Here is a 14,808-nt window from a genome sequence, read left to right on the forward strand (position 1 = left end):
TTAGGAGAGAATTTTTACACTCAAAAGTAGCGAATCCTCCCCCACATTTAAGCATTGCACGGTCCTCCGTGCCAAAAAACCAGAATGGGGATGACTAGCTCTATGATGCTCCACCGTCTGGCAGTGGTGGGTGCTGTGGTGGGTAATACACGATGATATCTTTGGTCGGCTCTACAATGACCTCTAAAGCTGCCTCCTCAGTTGCCTCAACTGTTAGCTCCTGTGCTACCGGCTCTTGTGCTGCCTGCTCAGTCTCAGTCTCTGGCTCAGGCTTAGGCTCTAGCTCTGGTGTGTGTGCAAGAGGTGGTCCAGGGTCTCGACCGCTAAGTCTCGTCAATATCCACTGAAAACGACGCTCACTGTGGCGCTCGTGGAGGCGGAGCTCCTGAAGAATATCGTGAACCAACTCATAAGTGGTCCGAGGTGCCGGTGCAGGTGCTGAAGGCGCTGGTGGTGCTGATAACGATGACGGCTCAGTAGTCTTCCTCTGATCTTCTTCTATGTCGGCTCCTTCTATTCTCCAAATGGCAAAAACGAAAAGTTAGTCGTGAGGGTAGACATCCGGTCGCCCGGCCTCCGCTCTACTCCAGATGCCATAGCTAATCTCATAATCATTGACGGGAAGGGAATGTTGTATTTCTACTGCTGGTTTACCTTCCACATTGATTCTCTAATAAGGGGTAGAACAGAAATCTTCTTACCCTCCAAAATAGCCCAAAGAAGCACCACCAGTCGGACTCTAATATGTGTAGCATGCGTACTCGGCAATATGTAGTCGGCAATGATTTACTGCCAAATCCTCGCCTCAGGGTGTAGATGAGAGCATGTAATGCTAATGTGGATGGCATTCTCTCCCTTACTGTACTCCCAACAGGCCTCAAGTCGGCCAATCTTCTTCAGAACTATGTCTAGTGAAATCTTCCCCTGAATCAAATCCATCGCTATCTTGATATAAGCATCACGGCTCGGTGTGGAAGCTGAAGGAGAGCCTCAAAAGCATGCGTTGAGGTGTCTAACTGCACCCCTCGGAGGAAAACTATTTCAGTGTCTGCCTTCAGTAGATTTGCATAGAACTCCTTAACCAGTTGTTCATTTATCTATAACGGATCGAGTTCTATGAACTTCCACTGATAGTAATTAAGCCGGTCATGGATAGCATCCGCATATCTAGTCGGTATATCCAGTTTCCTCTCATAAATGGAAGGCTTTCTTTTCTAGCTTCTTATATTGGTTTAGGGTCTCTTCATTGACAAAAGTATCCGGCTGAGTGCTTGGATTGACATCGGCGGTAGCCGATGAAAAAGCCGGTGCTTTGCCTTTATGACCCATCCTGAAAAAGAAGAAAAACATAATACAACGCAGGAGAAACAGATAATTGGCACAAAAACAAAAGATGGAATAATAAAAATGCAAATTAGAGCCAATAAGGTAAACCAAAACTTAATTGAGGAAAACAAGTTGAAAAGTGTAATATGCTCAAAAGAAAGTAAGGTTTTCCACAATCAAGAAACCTAAGTAGTAAATAAATGCATGAATGACAATTAGAGCATAAACAACTTAGGTAAAGCAATGGAAGTGAATTGAATCACAACTTGGTTATTGCAATTGTGCAATAAAAGTGTAAAATTTAAATTCAACACTAGATGAGCTTACTTATTCATGTTAAAAGTGAAAAATAATCAAACAAATACAGCCCTTATTCAAAAAGCAATAACTTGATGAAAATCAATTTTAATTGCTCAAAAACTTCAAAGAACAAGTGATTATGTATGTGATCATTTATGTTCAAAACCAACATGAATAAGCCATTTTAGTCGATTCACTTAACAAACAGGATATGCACTATTGAATTCACACCCAACAAATGATCAAAGTTGACATTTCAAACCAATTTGGTGTTTTGACAATAAAATTACAAACAAGTGCATAGAAAAATTCAAGCTCAAACATGATCCAAAATCAAATAAAACTACACAAGTGTGAATTATAATGCCTAAGGATAACAAAATTTAAGACATATGCTGGCCAAACATAAAAATTAAACAAATAGTTTCACTCAGGCAATTTATCGAGCATATGGTGTGCATCATTTTCAAACAGAGATTTCAGTTCAATAGAAGCAGTATTCAGCCAACAAAAATTCAGCCAACAAACATTCAATCCAGAAGCACAAATTAACTAACCTAAACATAACAAGATTGTTAAAAGCAGAATTAAAAAGCAATAAAAATAGTAATAAATAAAAGAAAGAACAGAGCAAGAAGCAGGGGAAAGAACCTGTGTTGACGGAAGAAAGAAGAAGGAAAGAGATGGGTAGTGGTGGTGTTGCAGCGGCACAGAGCTTCACCGCTGCTGGGGTCTCGCCGGAGCTAGACTTCACGAGCTGGCTCGGGCTTGGTGCAGTGAACAGGGTCCGCACACAGTGACAGAAAGAAATGGAGAAATAGGGAAGAAAGAAGAGAGAGAGAGGGTAGGCGACGGTGGTCGCCGGTGGTGGTGGTAGCTGTCAGACGGAGGTGGCAGACGGAGGTGGTCTGGGTCAAGGGCTGGGTTGGTTTGGGCAAAGGGTAAGAGAAGAAGTGAAAAGAGGGTTTGGGGGGTATCTGTTAGGGCGCGATGGTCTCCCTTTTCGAATTAACATTCGAAATTCACCTCGTGTGGCACAAGGAAGTGTGCGTACGCACACATGGGAAAACAAAGGTTTGTTTACATGCACAGACGTGTGTGAGCGCTGCCAACAGAAGGGGTGTCAAGGTCTGTGCATACGCATAATGCTGTGTGCACGCACAAAAAGCTTTTTTTTTTTCAGAGCAAAAGGGTAAAATGTGCGTGCGCACAAAGGTGTGCGTGCGCACGAAAGGAAAAAAGGGTAGGGTGCACACGCACAAGCAGGTGCGAATGCCCTGGACAGAAGGGGTGATAAGGAGTGTGCGTACGCACAAGGCTGTACGTACGCACATATGACGAAAAGTGGGGGATGTGTCCGTACACACAATGCTCTGTTTCTACAACAATTTTAATGCCTCTAAGGCACCAAACATGACATCCATTCAAGCCCTAAAACATTTTAAAGCCTCAAAAATATATTATTCTACTAAAATTACCTAGTAAATACCAAAATGCAACTAAACTACTTAGCAAGATAAGCAATTATTCAAGAAACAAAAGTTAAAAGAGGGAAAGGTTAGAAGGATATTACCATGGTGGCGTGTCTCCCACCTAGCACTTTGGTTTAAAGTCCTTAAGTTGGACATTTTTGAGTGAAGCTTGTGTTATGGTGGCTTGTGCTTCCACTCCTCCTTGAATTGCGACCCAAGTTTGCTCTTGACTTGACCTCTGGGGTCCCATATGAAATGCATCAAACTCTTAAGCAATTCCAAGCAAGTGGTTAGGATCCTCAAGTGTTGACTCTTGAAACTAATGCCTGGATCCCATACTCTAGTCTCTTGTTCATCTTCTTGTTGATCTTCATTTTTGCACTTGGATGAACAACCTCTTGAATCACCATTGGAACACTTGAACACTCACCGGAATCCACTCGATTGAATCTTACACCATAATTGAACTTCAAATGTTGGATTGGCTTCTTTGATGAACTTACTATTTCCTTGCCAATTGACATTCTTCTCTCCACCATCTAGTACTCTAAGAAGGGTTTGAAATTGATAATCCATGTCCAAGATGGCATATTGATGTGGGCCTATGAAGTTTATTGGTAAAATTGTAACCCACTCAAATTGCTCTTGTACATGTTCCTTCACTTCTTGGGAGTTGAACTCTTTCTCAACCTCCTTTAAATCTTCCATATCATCACTCAAGTCAAATATTGGAGGTCGTGTGAAGTCCACATCAACATCTCCTTCAAATTCAACGGAGGGAGGTTCATGAAGATCATTAAAGGGATTGACCAAGTTGGACAAAAAATCATGAATGATGGAATCCACTTGATCAATTTCCATCAATTCTTCATTTACCTCCTCTTGTGCTTCATGTTGTAACTTTACATCTTCTACTTGATTGTGCAAACTTTCCTTCACTCCATACTCTTCACTTCTTGGTTCCACACATTCATTCACGTGAATTTCTTGGTTGTGGCATAAACACAATGAAGCTAACCGGGTTAAGGTCTTTGCTAAAGTGGACATAACTTGCTCTTGCTTCTTCCGGAATGCTTGTTGTTCTTGAATAAGCACTTGGAGTGCTTCTTGTGTGGATTGATCCATTTATGATGATGAAACTTGAAGTGATGAAGGTTGACAATTGAACTCATGAGGGCAAGGACTTTGGTTTTGCATATAGTGAGGTGGTGGTGTGTAGAATTTGTGACTAGAAGGATAAGTGTTTGGGTTCCATGGGGGTGAATTGTGGTAATGGTGTGAAAAAGTTATAGAGAAAAATATAAACAAAATTTACTAACAAAAGTAAACAAACAACCAAAAAAAGTGCTATTTACAATATTAACATATTCACAACAACCTAAAATATGACACCAATTGTATGTTCCCTGACAATGGCGCCAAAAACTTGACGTGAGAATTATTGTTAATCTAGAATTTCACAAAAATAGAATCTCGTTCTAAGCATAGTCTAGACCAACAATTAACTCTCAATCAAATTTTAATTCAAAAGATGTCACAATCAACACAAAATAATCGGGAGTTTGAAGTCTCGGGTCATCTTTCCTCAGACAATGCAAATGAGGTGCACATTCTCGGTTGTGAGGAAAAAAAGGGGGGGTTGAATCAAAGAACGAAAGATTAAAAGAACTAAGAAATAAAATAACTAAGAAATGATGAAAAAGGAAATAAAAGTAAATTAAAAGAAAGCAAGATCAAAACTTAGTGAAAATGCTATAATTGCATAAAAGAGCCTTGACTTGGGAATGAGAATTAAGGAATCCTATCATCGTCATAACCATAACTATGGCAACTATGATGAGTCAATCTCACTTTGTCAACCCCTAACATTGAGGAGTAAGTCAAGCAAGCATAATTGACCTTAATCCATAAGTCCTAACTAACTTACCAATTAACTTGGTAAAAAGCTAGCATCAATAGAAATAAGAGTGAAGAAACTACCCAAGAATTGCCACTAAATGTCGGACATTATGACTCTAGTATCCTAGAAACTCATTTTTCAAGCCAAGGTGTGAAAATCTACTCAAAATATAAAGTTGGCATTTTCACAAACACCTTGTGGGCATAAAAACAAAACATGGAAAATTGCAAAGGAATATGAAAACTATTACCAAACTATTCACAAAATTAACCATAAACATTCAATCAAGCAAATAGGAATCATAAAAGACCAAATTCATAAACAAAAGATTCAAGAAATCAAAATTGCATATATTAACAAAATAACTTGAACCATAAGAAAATAAGAGTAAATGTGATGTAATTAAAGAGAAATTAAAGAGTACTTACAAAAGAGATAAGCAAAAATCCAAGATCAAACTTGAAACTATAAATGCTATAGTGAAATTTAAGTAAAACCCTAAGAGAGAATTGAAAGAACACTACCCTACACTACTCCTACTCCTAATTATCTCCCTGATGAGTCCATATTTGATGGTATATTTTGACTCAATTTGGATAGATTCTAGCACAAGAACTCACACTTAAGCACCAAAATAGCATACTTTTGTGTTTTGTCCCCAATTTGATCCTAAATGTGAAAACATGTAATTTTGTGCTTGAAATGAGCAATTTAATTCCACTTTTATTCCATTTGATGCCATGACATGTTTGCTAAGTGTTTTCAGGCCTTGGAGGCAAGAATGGATAGCCAAAAGTGGAAGAAAGCATGTGCAAGGGAGAAAACATGAAGAAAACAAGGAAAAGCACACACAGCGAAGTGTGCATGCACACAAGCACCTGTGCGTACACACAGGTCAGCTTTCAGCCAAGTGTGCGGACGCTCACATCTGTGCGTCTGCACAGGACCCAACACGTGATTTCATTAATGAAACATGTGCTTTGCGAATTATGAGGCCTTTTGGGCCATTTTGGAAGGCTTGGATGCTGAATTGAAGTGCTATATGAAGGGGATATCAACATATATCAAGACATTAGCTATTATTAGGACTTAGATTTATTTTTTTCAACAGTTTTTACATAGTAGGAGTAGGAGTAGTGTAGAGTAGAGAGCTCTCCTAGGGTTTATGTAGTTTTCATGTAGCATTTTATAGAAGCTTTGATCTTTGATTTTGCTCAACTCTAATTGTAAGTACTCTTTAATTCCTCTTTAATTACATTGCCTTTATCTTCAATTTCCTTTGGTTCAAGTTACTTTGTTCATATTTGCAATTTTGTGTTTCTTGAAGTTTTGATCAATGAATTTTATGTTTCATGCTTTGTTTATGTTTGATTGCTTTTTTATGTTTGATTTTGTGAATAGTTGGTTATAGTTTTCTATTTTTCTTTAATTTGCAAATTCCCATGTTCTACTTTTATGCATACAAGGTGTTTGTAAAAATGCCAACCTTAGAATTTGAGTAGATTTTCACACCTTGGCTTGGGATTTGAGTTCCTAGGATACTAGAATCATAATGTCCGACATTTAGTGGTAATTCTTAGGGAGTTAGTTGACTCTTGTTTCCATTAAAGCTAGCCTTTTATCAACTAGTTTGGTAAGTTGGTTAGGACTTATGGATTAAGGTCAATTATGCTTGCTTGACTTACTCCTCGATGTTTGGGGTTAACTAGGCAAGATTGACTCATGATAATTATCGTAGTTGTGGTTATGGTGATGATAGGATTCCTTAGATCCTCATTCCTAAGTCAAGGCTCTTCTTGCATTTATAGCATCTTCACTAGTTTTGATCTCATTTTCTCTTTACTTGCATTAATTCACAATTTTGCTCATTCCTTAGTTTTATTTCTTAAGTTCTTTTAATCTTTTGTTCTTTGATTGCAAACCCCTTTTTGCCTCCACAACCGAAAGAGCAACACTCTCAATTGCGTACTAGGGAGATCGACCCGAGGTTGAAAGACTCTCGGTTATTATGTATTGGATTTAATATTTGATCTTGAGAATTCATTGTTGGTTTGGACTATGCTACCAACAAATTGATTCTTGTTTTGATTGATTCCAAACCATACAAGAAAGCCTCTTGTCACTCCCTCATGTATGTAATGGAAGCACCCTTCATATAGAATGATGTACCCTTCATATAGCCCTCAATTTAGCTTCAGTAACTCCCAAAATTAGGCCAAAGAGCCCCAAAAATTGCGAGTCACGTACTTCAATAATGAAGTCACACGCTGGGACCTGTGCATAGCACAATGTGTGCATACGCACACATGCTGATTTTGCCACTTATGCATACGCACAGGGGGTTGTGCGTACGCACACTTCAGTGTGTGCTTCTCCTTTGTTTTCTTCATGTGCTTGATGAACGGATTTTTGTCGATAAAGAATTTCACAAATGAAATCTTGTTGCAAATATAGTTTCTAAACCAACAAAGAATCCTTTCATACAAAAATTTGGTTGTCACAAGTAACAAACCCCTAAAAAATAATAACCGAAGTATTCAAACCTTGGGTCATCTCTCAAGGAATTGCAGGGAAATGTTTTTACTATTGGTTGTGAAAATGTATCTTTTTGGGTTTTTGAAATAAGGAATAAGAAAATAAAATGGCAAGAAATTAAATTAATAACTAAGAAAACTCTTGGCAAGATATGAGAACTAGAAGTACTATCCTAGTTGCCCTTATCAATTGTGATGAGAATTGTCCATTGCTTCCACTTAGTTAACCTCTAACTATAAAGGAAAATCAAGTGGATGAATTAATTTGATTCCTCAAGTCCTAGTCAACTCCTAAGGAAAGACTAGCTTTAGAGGGATTCAAATCAACTAGCAACTTTCAATTATCAATCAACAAAAGAGTTTGATAACTCAAGAGTCTCCAATTACTCTACCAAAGCCAATAGAAGAAAAATCTAATTTAAAATCCTACCAAGCATTTTATCAAACACTTGGAAGACACAACATAAAAGTATAGAAAAGTAATAAGAGATAATAAAATCCAAACAACCAATTACAAGCATCAATGATAACAAATAATGGAAGAAGCAATAAACATGAAATACCCCAAATTGCATTAAATAGAAAATCAAATCTAACATGAGAATTCATAAACTAAATTGGAAACATAAAGTAATCAACAAGGGAAATAGATAAACTAAAATGCTAGAACAAATAAAAGTAGAAGAGAAACTAAATTGAAATAGAGTAGAAATCTAAAATTGAAAATAGCTAAACCTAAGAACCCTAAAACCTAGAGAGAGGAGAGAGCCTCTCTCTCTCTAGAAAACTACATCTAAAACCTAAAATTATGTGAATGAAAGTTCTCTCGTTGATTCCCCCACTCTGCAACTTCTATTTTGTGTTTTTGGGCTTCGAACTGGGCCAAAAATAGCCCAGAAATCTTCTCTAGCAATTTTTGATACGTCCAGCACGTGGCTCTGTCACGCGTACGCGTCGCCTACGCGTACGCGTTGCTGAACTTTCGCAAGGTCATGCGTACGCGTGATGCATGCCTGCGCATTGCCTAAATGTATGGAAACTATTTCAAATTACATATCATTTTGAGAGTGATGTCCCACATTTGAACTCTACTAACTTTTTTTTCAGTATCTTCCGTCTAAAATTTAAAATATATATTCATGAGGGTAAAAATAAGTTTAAAAAATAAAATTTATCACTTGAAGTACATATATTAGAAAAATTACCATTTTAGCCCTTCTTCTTGCAATTGATTTAGCACCTGAGGTATGAAGAATTGTTTGTTTTTGTCAAATTTCTTGATTCCTCTTACAAAGATTCTATAAGATAAATTTTGACACAATTAAATAAAGTCAAACATGTATTCAAAAGACATCTAGCTATTATCGTATGTTCTTTTTTTAATGATATCTAGCTATCAGCCCACAAACTAGGGTATGTTCTTTTTTTTTAATGATCTATTGTAAAAAAAAAAAATCAGCTACTTGCACTTTTATAACTATTTGTTCATAATTAAAATTATATTAACTAGGAGAGTAAGTACTTACCTGAGTTTCAGGTTTAAGACGATATTCTACGAGTAAAGTCCATTGATAAGGAGCAATATCTTCTTGTGCATTATTTATGATCTCGGTTTTACTCTCTAGAATGGCTAACCACTTTTCAAAATTGATTGGAAATGCTACACAATCAGTAGCCAATTGCCCACAAACTCCTGTAAGGAGTCCAATTGCTTCTCCTATTGTTGCATGTAGTTTATCAAAATTGACAACTATGTGCAAACCTTCTGGAAAATTATGCACATCCTTCAATAATAAATGAAGGCGTGTACTAACTTCGTATTCATCTAAAATAAATGAGTAATTGAGTGACTAAAGAATTAGTAAAGTACTTTAAAAAATATCTATACATACCTATGGCATCAATAGTCCAATAATGCTTAGACTCACGTCCGCATTTATGTCTAGCTTCGGGTGGATGCTCAGAAGTAGTTGGAGCAATTGATGATGGCTTGGAATAATACAAGGTCTGTGATGAAGATGAATTTCTAGATGTAGCAGTTGCTGATTTCTCTAGTGAAGCATTTCTAGTAGCTATTGACTTGTCATGAGATGAATTTTTAGATGTAGTAGTTACTGATTTGTCTCGGAATGAATTTGCAGTTGCAGCCAACTTGTCTCGGGATGAATTTGCAGCTGCCAACTTGTCTTGGGATGCATTTGCAGCTATTGCCGACTTGTCTTGTGAAGAATTTGCAGCATTTGCTACTTTAAGTAGATTCTTGTATCTCTTTTGCTTTGGCATATCTGCATAATAGATCAAATTAACAATTAATAAATATAGAATAAAATGTGAATTATAACTAAATGAAAAACTTAAATATAAATTTCATACCATAAATTAATTTAATCTATTAACTATTCTGACATGTGTTTGTCTTCTCCAATGTCATCATCTAGTAGTTCATCATCTACCTCATCTCTTAACAATGATAGATTATCACCATTTTCAAATAAAGAATCTAAGTTTTGCTTTGACCATGGCTCATTCTCGCATGCTTCATCATCTTTATTTCCCCCATATCATATGAGTCTCTTGGCTTCAAATGCACGACAATACTATAATCTTTATTCACTTTCTCATTGACAAAATACACCATTTGAACTTGTGAGGCTTCAATATATAGATCATCCTCCTCACGATCACCACTGTGTATTACTCATGAAAAATTAACAGAAGTAAAATCCAACTATTCTTTTTACACCTCTATTCTCTAGTGGTGTTAGCCTATTTACATTTGAATAAAGTAATCTAAAATCGGTCATTGTAGTTTAGTTCTATAATATCTTCTAGTTTGCCATAATATGACAAATCAATATTCCTAACATTAGCATTACAAGTGCTAGCAACACAAGGAGTTGAGAACATTAAGAAAACTCTACTATTCTAGGTCTTTAACCCATTATCTCGATTGATATTTCAAAAGGAGAACCCATTATACTAAATGTAAAAAACCTCTTGGCACATCATGATGAACCCCTTGTTAGGTATCTCAAATCCTCAGCACAATATTATAATGTCTGGATTCATAAGCTATTATGATAGAACGACACATTAGTTATTATATCTGTAAATACTAGCTCAATATTAGCAAAAATTTATCACTTTTCTATTTACCTATGCAGGAAATCAAGTAACAAAATTTTTACTGACTGTTTTTTCTATATCTATTTTTGAAGGCTTTCTACCCTTAGATCGTCTTCGTACAAAATTTTTGAAATCATTGTCAAATATGAAAGTTTAACTCTAACTAAACAACCATTTTCAAGTAAATAAAAAACATGTACGAAAATCTTTAAGCAGTTACTGAATGAACGACTTGACATACGGACAATTTAGAACCACGTAACAATGTGGTTATTTTTTTTCCATAGGTGACAACTCAAATATTGTGAAAGCTCCCTTAGAGTTACCCATTTGTGGAAAAAGGGAATCCACGTGTGTACTACAATTATCATCAAGACGATCATCAACACGTGGTGGCTTATTCAATCTTGTCTCAATTCCTTCTAAGTATCAAGAGAAAAACATAAGAGCTTCTTCAACTACATATCCCTCAGCTATAGAACCTTCTGATTTAGCTTTGTTTTGTGCATAGAGCCACGTTATGCTCTACAAAATAAGTTTGAGTTAGAAGTAACATCATCAAAGCAATAACTTCTATACTTAATTTCACAAATTAATTATATATTGTATAAATATAGTTAGTTATTTGATAATTTAATTGATATAGTATTTTAATTATTTATCAAATTACATATTGTATAAATATAGTTGGTTATTGTATATTGTATAACTATTTATTACTTCTGACTCTGAAAAAAATTCAAATTTTAACTCCTATATTAATTTTCTCAACATCAAAAGTCTTGGTAATGATTTTTTAGATGCTAATGAATCAAAGAATGATTTTTAATAAATTTTTAAAAATTATTTATTGTTCTGTTTTAAATTCACAAGTTTATAAAAATATGAATTTTCTGAAATTTGAACTAAAATAAAAAAATTGGACTTCTATTATTATTTGTTTTGATTTTTTGATATTTTATTTGAATCCAAATGGAGGGTATTTTCTTATTGACATTTATGTTTTTAAGTTAATAAATTAACTTAAAAGTAAGAAATATCAATAAGCTGTATAAGTAGTAAATCGAATCCAATTAATTCGATTTATCTAGAGATATTCTAAGATAGACGTGTAATGAATTTAGGACATTTGCATAATTTTAAACTCTATTAAGTTTATTAGTGTAAATTACCTATTAAATTATCCCATACCTATGAACACTCTAGTTGAGAAATGTTACAAGAAAATTTAAAAATTTTATACATTTCAAAATGGAGTTCTAATATTCACAATTCATGTGATAGGCCTTCTTTTACCTATTTTGATACTAATGTACATAGTTTCCACATAATACAAAACCATTGATTAAAGTAAAAAAAAACCATTATTTTTTAATTATATAAGCATCTAAAAAGTTTTAATTTTTTATCCAATAATAATTATAATAACAATATCAACACAGCATAGGGTAAATATCAACATAAAGAGAAATTTTTTTATATTGATTTTGTCTTATATACTTAATTAACACAACTAATTTTTATTCGATAATTATATACTTTTATTATTAGATGATATATAAAACCTATTTTATATGATTTTTTATCTAACACATCTATTTTTTATTCAACAATTTTACTATTAGATGAGATGTAAAATTTATTTTATATAAATTTTTTATCACACTTTAGGTGATCAAAAGATATGTATGTTAATTCAATTTAGCAATGATAATAACAGAAAAAAAGAACAATGCAACATTTACTCAAAAAGTGCCACCAAGATTTCAAAAGTGTTCTGATAGGATTTTCTTGATTGTCCACTAGGGTTTCTCTTAGTGACCAAATTCAACGTAAATTACCTACGTTTTCTCTGATCTGGCCTTTCTCTAATTAACTTAGATGGAGGAACTAAGAAAGGACAATGAACATAGAAGTACAAGAGGTAATAGTGAGGAAGAGGATATAGTGAAACTTGAGGAAGAAGACATTGCAGAGGGTGTCCACGCTTGTGCAAAAAGCTTGCAGGGGAGAATTTTTGCCGAAAGAACCTTCTTTATAGGAACCATGAAAGGTGTTATGCATGCTATTTGGGGGCAAATTGGATGGCCTTTTTGTTGTGGAGGAAGGTAAAAATCTTTTTCGATTCTTCTTCAACCATAAATCTGATGCTTTAAGAATTGAACATGGCTCTCCTTGGCTCTTCAAGAATTATGTTCTTCATATCCAACAATGGATGAAAATATATGGGGCATCAAATAATATAATCTATACATTTTCTATTTGGGTCTAATTCTGGGGTTTACCAGAATAGTTTAAAATCCTAGAGGTTGGTCACAAATTAGGAAACAAAATTGGAACCATCTCAGACCTAGTTTTTTTTAGGTAAGTGGAAAGGAATCAAGGATTATTAAAGCTAGAGTGGAGCTAAATGATGAAAAGAAAGTGAGAGATAATCTGAAGATCACTGGCCCTAATAGTAAGATGATAGAAGTGGGGCTGAGGTATGAACAGATTGGGATCTTTTGCACCTATTGTGCCTTGTTAGGGCATGAATCTAGAAACTTCCAGAAATTTTTGGATGATTCTACTATAAAGTATATTAAAATAGAATGTTTAGGGAAATGGACTAAAGCGGATTACACCAGGAGACGTGTAGAGAGGAAACAACACTCCAATACTAGTCATGGCAGCAATTCGAGCTCCTCTCTCCTCAACCAAGGAAGAAGCATATGTATTCTTGGCTACTAGATGACCTATCTAGCCTCTCAATGAATGATAACCCGAAGTCAAAAAATAAAGAGTATCTGACAGCTAAAGAGATGCTCAACGATGTGTTAAAAAGAGTATCCGGGAAGCGTTGCTAGCCAGCACAAATAATGGTTCAGCTATAATGCTGGAAGAAAGCCCGATACCAATGAATATGAAAAAAATGATAATTAATACTAATAAATTAGCCTCTTGTTTGAAAGGGCTGACTTTAAAATAATTAGCCCGAGAAGGGCCCAGGTACGTGGTGGGGGTAGCGGGCAGTAAAAGAACAATTTCCAGAAAAGAGAACGTTGAGAGGAACAAGAAGATCTGTTTAGAGGAGAATGTTTCTACTGACTTGGGGGTTGTGAATGCCAGCCATCATTTGGCACCCAAAGAACCATGAAACTCTTAAGCTAGAATTGTCAGGATTTAGGGAGACCGCTAATAATCCAGAACCTTAAAGGGATATGCCAATCCCACTCTCCTAAGGTTGTGTTTCTAACATCCTTACTATCAGAATGTCACGCTTTCAGCTGCACCACTCTGATAGCGAGATATTACAAGGACTTCTATATACTTAATAATAAAATAGGAGCCTTTAACTCGAAACCGTATCGTTGTTTCCTTTGAAAAATTGAAAGTTTTTTTCTTTTTACAAATATGTATATATAAACAAATTCAACCACAATCTTCATATATATAAACATACAAGACTTTTTATACAAATAACTTACAAATATACCAGACATACATATCATTACAAATTACGATTTCTATCTCTCTTACAAAAATATATAACAAGGCAAGGGAAAAAATATAACTAAGATATATACAACACAATCAGAGCACAGAAGAAACTCCTTAAACTCCTCGTTCATCCTAAAAAGAGAAATCTATAAGGGGTAACAACCTAACCACACGGTCTCACCAGAGAAGGCTTAGAATTGTCATAAGAAGATATATAAAAGAAAATTATTTTCAACCACAGTGATCATCGCTCATCTTATACATCTTTTCAAAAACAAGCAGTTATTTATTCAAAACCCAAATTCATATTTCTATTATAAAATTTTAAAAGTTACTTAAACTATATGAATGACTAACTTGTTCCAAGCATAGTTTCATTAAGTCTACGTTGAATTACTTTGATCTTTCATACTTTACTAAATCTTAAACACAAATCAATCACGACCTCTGCCTCAAGCAAAATCAATCAACACACAAACTACCGCAAGCCAATGTGCATATCAACCTTTACCAACTTACCAAATTATGGCCTTCGGTCCAACTAGTCATGGCCTCCGGCCCAAAATAATCAAATCTCGGCCTTCGGCCCCAAAGAATATCAAATCTTGCCCTCCAGCCCCACATATAATCACTTACATGCCACCACACTCCAAACCAACAAGTCATAATC

General features: G+C 35.2%; 1 protein-coding gene across 1 annotated transcript; it reads right to left on the reverse strand.

Moving 5' to 3' along the window:
- Positions 7,171-10,988, reverse strand: LOC107615364. Its single transcript, XM_021111831.1, has 4 exons — positions 10,985-10,988; positions 9,425-9,817; positions 9,059-9,357; positions 7,171-7,272 (listed from the first exon to the last, which is right to left on the reverse strand). The coding sequence occupies exons 1-4, from the start codon at positions 10,986-10,988 to the stop codon at positions 7,171-7,173; spliced, it is 798 nt and encodes a 265-aa protein (XP_020967490.1).

This window comes from Arachis ipaensis, chromosome B09 (assembly GCF_000816755.2).
Source record: "Arachis ipaensis cultivar K30076 chromosome B09, Araip1.1, whole genome shotgun sequence".
Classification (NCBI taxonomy): Eukaryota; Viridiplantae; Streptophyta; class Magnoliopsida; order Fabales; family Fabaceae; genus Arachis; species Arachis ipaensis.

Bases quoted from the DNA above. Each gene is read 5' to 3' on its own strand.
- LOC107615364 (XM_021111831.1), bottom strand. The intron at 9,358-9,424 runs GTATGTATAGAT...CATTTATTTTAG, and splicing joins TTGGACTATTGATGCCATAG to ATGAATACGAAGTTAGTACA. The intron at 7,273-9,058 runs GTAAGTACTTAC...TGCTATGCACAG, and splicing joins GTCTTAAACCTGAAACTCAG to GTCCCAGCGTGTGACTTCAT.